At 41.6% G+C, this 5,336-nt stretch overlaps 1 protein-coding gene across 4 annotated transcripts in view; it reads right to left on the minus strand.

Moving 5' to 3' along the window:
• The window catches only part of Camsap2 (calmodulin regulated spectrin associated protein family member 2), a 96,637-nt gene that overhangs the window by 19,842 nt on the left and 71,459 nt on the right, over positions 1-5,336 (minus strand). For all 4 annotated transcript variants that reach the window (XM_013346743.2, XM_026779599.1, XM_013346744.2 and 1 more), the window contains one exon: positions 2,140-4,327. In XM_013346743.2, coding sequence (XP_013202197.1) covers positions 2,140-4,327 — 2,188 coding nt within the window. The remainder of the gene's footprint in view (positions 1-2,139; positions 4,328-5,336) is intronic.

The raw sequence follows: 5,336 nt of genomic DNA on the forward strand, positions 1-5,336 counted from the left end.
CCTTCCGCTCCTCCAGCCTATAGCCGCTGAGATACCAGCCCATTGGGGCGTGGTCTCTCTCCCTTTAAAAAAGCAGCCACTTCCCTCTCCTCTCTCTCTTCACTTCCTGCAACGAGACTCCCTTCCTGGTTGCATAGAGGGCTGTTGTCTGGGACGGAGATCTGTAAGTTTTTTCCCCTTTAAATAAATACCACCCTATTAATCATAATTCCAAACTGGTGTGGCATTGTTTGTGACTTACGCCTTCATTACTTGACAACTGTAATTTTGCTACTGCTATGAATCATAATGTAAATACCTCATATACAGGATATCTGATATGTGACCCCTGTGGGGATTATGACCCACAGGTTGAGAACCTCTGGTCGGGAAACTAAGAGGAAGAGTCTAGACAAGCAGGCATGGGTTATTTTGCCCAAGTCCCTGAGTTGTGCTGAGGTTTGAACTTTACAAACCCTTGCCCAGAATGCCTGAGGATATAATTTCCTTCTCCAGCACCTAGATATAAGATAGGAGATATAAGATAGATATAAGAGAGGAGTCTCCAGTGGAACCTGGCTCTTGGAGACAGCAGCATGAACAACAGGATGGCTAGGGGCCCATGTCAAAGGGATGGAAAGGCATGACATGAACATTATGGGAAAGAAATGGAGGTACAGATTGGATGCCTAGTTTATGTTGAAGACTCTCCTGCCCCATTCTCCTTTCTGGGCAAAGAATAAGGTAGCAGAAGTCTCTAAACCTGCACATAAAACTTTGCTGTGTTACTACCTATAGTAGCAGTCTATAAAAAACAAACAAAAAAACCCTCAGTTTTCATGATTAAGAGCCAAAACATGACTTACATCCAAATTTCTAAAGTTGAGAACGGCCTAAGGGACAAGCACCATGAGATAAAATTTAAAATAATCACAGCATTAAATTGTCAACAGTAAAATTAGCAATCATCACTATCTCAACAGCCTCAATGTGCCGCTTCTCCCCATTACTACTGCACACCTCACAGAACGTGCTGCTGGGCACACTGTTCTAACCACACCTGCCCTGTGCAGCTCTACAGGCTCAGCGGTAACAGTCCCCCAATTAAAGGAGTATGAACAGCACACATTTCAGACTGTTAATAACACATTCTTCCATAAGGTAATTTAGAAAAATACAAAGATGATGAAATGGATAACTGAGGAGAAAAAAAGCATTAATATTATTAAGGCTTTATTTATAAATGCTAAGATTTTTACTATCAGGAATAATACTGTCTAGGCGCTGTCATTTATTTGGTTGAAGTACTATTTAACTATTCTTATCTATTTCTTTTTTTTAATATTTACTTATTTATTATGTATACAATATTCTGTCTGTGTGTATGCCTGCAGACCAGAAGAAGGCACCAGATCCCATTACAAATAGTTGTTAGCCACTATGTGGTTGCTGGGAATTGAACTCAGGACCTTTGGAAGAGCAGGCAATGCTCTTAACCTCTGAGCCATCTCTCCAGCCCAACTATTGTTATCTAACAACAATAGTAATTATATTCCTAACCTGGCCAGATAAAATAGAGGTCACCTGTTTTTGTGCCCTAACAACAAATCTGAAGCATGTATCTTCAGTTTCAGGAAAACAAACTCTGTCTGTGATGCAGAGTAAAAGCGGGTAATACGACAGCCAACAGACCATGTATACATCTTCCTTCAAACTGTCTTTAAAGGAGCTTCTGGGGGCAGACAGTATAGTCAGTGGCAAAGCTCTGCTCGGGATGCAGGGCCTTGACTTTGGTTCCCAGAAAAAGAGACATATATCTTAATGATAATATCAAGTTACATGCTTTTAAAAATGTTTCACTTTGTATGGCCCATATCAGATAACTTTGCAAAACTCAAAAAATAGGATAAAAACCGTTAAAGCCTTAACATGTTGAGACTGCGGCAGAGGACTGCAGCTCGAGTCTGCACTGGGATATGGCCTCAGCACCACAATGCACCTTAGCACTTCCACTGAACAAGGCAGGTATGTCTAGACACATTTCAGGAATAACAGCTGCCTTGCAATGAAGAGATGGTTCCTGAAGAAGCAGATGCGAATTTAGAAAACATACAGGTACCCATCCTAGAGGATGCTCAGAGCGATGTGGATCAGCATTACCTTAAAGAAGAATCCACAGCAGACTTTCTGCTCATCATCAAACTGCTCTTTATCACTCTCGCCGTCATATTTCTCAACAGATACATCAGCCTTTTCAGGGGGTTTCAAATCTGACAGAGAAACTTCAATCAGATTGACATTCTTAGGAGCAGCAGGTGGGAGAACAGGTTTAGGAGGTGGGTCTGTGGGTTGACTTAATTGGTCCTCATTTGCTGTCACACACACAGTCTCTGTGATGGGCTGTGACAAGACTTCAGCAACTGTTGATTCAAGAGGTTTACTCTCCTTCTCCCCAGAATTATGGTCACAAGGTTCCAAGGTCCCTTTACACTCTGACGGCTCCTTTTTAATCTCCTCTTTTGGTTTAGTCTCTCTCAATTGAGGCTCTCCATCATCACCAAAACACACAAATGACCGTGTCTGAATGGGAACCTGACTGGGTGAAAACCTCCTCAACCGAGGAAGACTATCCACAGACCGAGGAGGTGTCAGGGTTCGATTCAAAGGAGTTATTTTTAATTCATTTGGCCTTGGAGTCCTTTGATTTTTAGCAGAAAAAGATGCGCTCTTCCTGTTGGAAGACTGTGGAGACGCATGAGTAGGGCGTGGGGAGTCAGATGAGAACGGAGCAGTAGATGACGACAGGCCTGCCTGTCTAGGTTTAAAATCTCGAATTTGCTTCTGTGGAGAGGGTTGTGGAGGTGAAATCACCCAAGACTGCTGCTCTCTCATCTGCATTAACATCTCCTGCTGAAGGGACAGGCGTTGCATTTCTTGTTGTAGAAAATGCAGGGATGAATTTAGCTTTTCAATGGACTTTGTATATTCTAAAATTTCTCCTTCGTTTAAAGTCTCTTCTGAAGGGCTTGCCAGGTTCCACTGCTTCTCGGGATCCACAGGCGTGGTTGGAGACTTCAGCCATTTGCCCTGAGGATTCTCCATGCTCTCTTTTATGTCTGCTAGAGACTTGCTCCTTTGTCCGTCAATTTTTTGCAATTCTTTTTCTTTTGTTCGGTCTGTATACACTTTCTCATCTTCTGCACCCGCTGCTTCCTCTCGAAGAGGAGAAATCCCATCCCCTTTCTTTTTCACCACAGTTAGGAACGCTGTCCTTCCCATTTTCTGCCTCTGTTTAGTGAAAGCAGCTTCCATCTTCTTTTTCTGGGCTTCTATCGCACGTCTCTTTTCTTCTAGTCTCATCCTAAGGTGCACCATTTCAGAAGCCAACAACTGAGTAGTGTCCCGTCCTTGGGCAATGCCGGTTTCTTCTGGAATCTGGGCCCAAGATACTACATGAGGAATATTAAGTTCGGAGCCCTCTGGTGTGGTTTTCTGAGAACTGCTCCCACTACTTTTCCCATCGGTATGATTGAGCTTCCGGAACTTCTGCTCAGCAAAGCTGGTCATTTTCACCCCAGAGCTAGAGGAGGCACTGCTCCCTGGCTGAGACTTGGTGCTGATGGTACTTGGGCAGGGACTCAGGGCTTCTCTGTGGTTGCTGGCTCTTATATCATAGTCCTGAAGAAATTTAGACGCATCATCCATGTCAGAGTCTAAGCTAACAGTGTAATCTCTCAGGGAAGAGTCTTCGTCCATTGTTTCCGGAATATCCTCTGAAGGAACATGAATCCCAGTGTCAACTTCGGTAGTGTCTGTTACGGGACTCAAGGCACCTTTTGTATCAGTTACGTTATCAGGACTAGACTGATTTAGCTTGATATTTGAATTTAGGATACTCAAATCCTGACTATGAAGAAAGAAGCCATTAGCAATTTGATCTGGCCGAGGCGTATGAGGAGATTTCTCGGTGTCGTGAATGATTTGTAATGCTTCTTCAATGCTTGGAGTCTCGATCTGATTGCCAAACTCATCTAGCAGCACTCTGTTCTGTAAAGCCCCATTTGGAAGCCTGTAGTGAGTATTCTCATTAGAATGTAGGTCATTTGTGTCACGAGGCATGGAAGACTTGAGGTCACCACGAGAGTCTACATGAAGTTCTTCTTCAATGCCTTCTTCTTCTCCACTCATTGGCTTCAACGACAGGTGTTTTCTCGTGTGTTTGGATGCACGGCTGTTGTTGAGCCCTTCATTACTAACAGAGCGGATGATTCCTCGGTTTGGAGTGGAGCTCTGTGCACTGTCTTCTTTATCAAAAGAAATATCAAACGAAACACCATGCACTGAAGTTCTAAAACAGATGGAAAGACAAAATATTTAAGAAACTGTGGAAATAAATGATTTAAAAACCCCATTGAACAATTATTTGAAAGTCTATGGCCTTCCTTCATTTTTCACTAATGGGGAATAGAATAGAGTGAATACTTGTGAGCTATTATTTATGGATAATTTACATTGGTATAAGTTTTGTATATTAATACAAGTTCAAATTATATTTGTTACTTTTGTTTACATTATTTGTACATATATACAAAGTTATTTTGTCAGATTATATATATGCATATTTCTACCTCAGTTTAAGACATTTTGTATATTGATACAACTTTTAGGGTATATTTTCATGTTATTATAGGTCAAGAGTTGTTCACATTTGTTGTACATACAGTTAGATCAATTAGGTTCTTTAGATACATAGGGATTGTATTCTGTCTAGATAGGTATTCTTCAACCACTTCAAAAAACATGACATTTAAATAATTTAGGGTTCTTTTGACATGAGACATGATTGCTTCTAACAGCACCAATTCTATTCCAGAGAGAATGTTGAGTATCAAAGACCCTCCACTTGGAGCTTGTTTTCTTCTTGACAAAACTGGTCTTTGGGCAAGAAACTGAAAATGCCTCAACCACTGACAAGTTACATGATATCCGGAAATGAGTAAGCAGAATGGTCAAATCTTGCCAAGACAGGGTAAAATGGTTTTAAAAAATTTCCTGCCTCTGAAAATGGTCTGTCAATTACATTAGGCCTTAGCCAAAGTTGGTTGCTTCAACATTGAAAAATGAGACTTTGGGTGATTGCTCAAGTAGCTAATTGTCTCATATATTGCTTGCTTTGGAAGCTACTTGATTCTATTTCCTGCCTGCTCAAATAATATTATCTCCCCTCAGGCCTTCGATGGGGTTGAAGATTAGAGAGTCGTAGTTACTGTCCTCTTATGATCTAGCCAAGCCATTTTCTATACAAGACTTAGACTCCTTTTGATCCTACTGCACGTGCTGGCTTTGGGGGGCCTGGG

This window comes from Microtus ochrogaster, chromosome 6, assembly GCF_000317375.1.
Source record: "Microtus ochrogaster isolate Prairie Vole_2 chromosome 6, MicOch1.0, whole genome shotgun sequence".
Lineage (NCBI taxonomy): Eukaryota > Metazoa > Chordata > Mammalia > Rodentia > Cricetidae > Microtus > Microtus ochrogaster.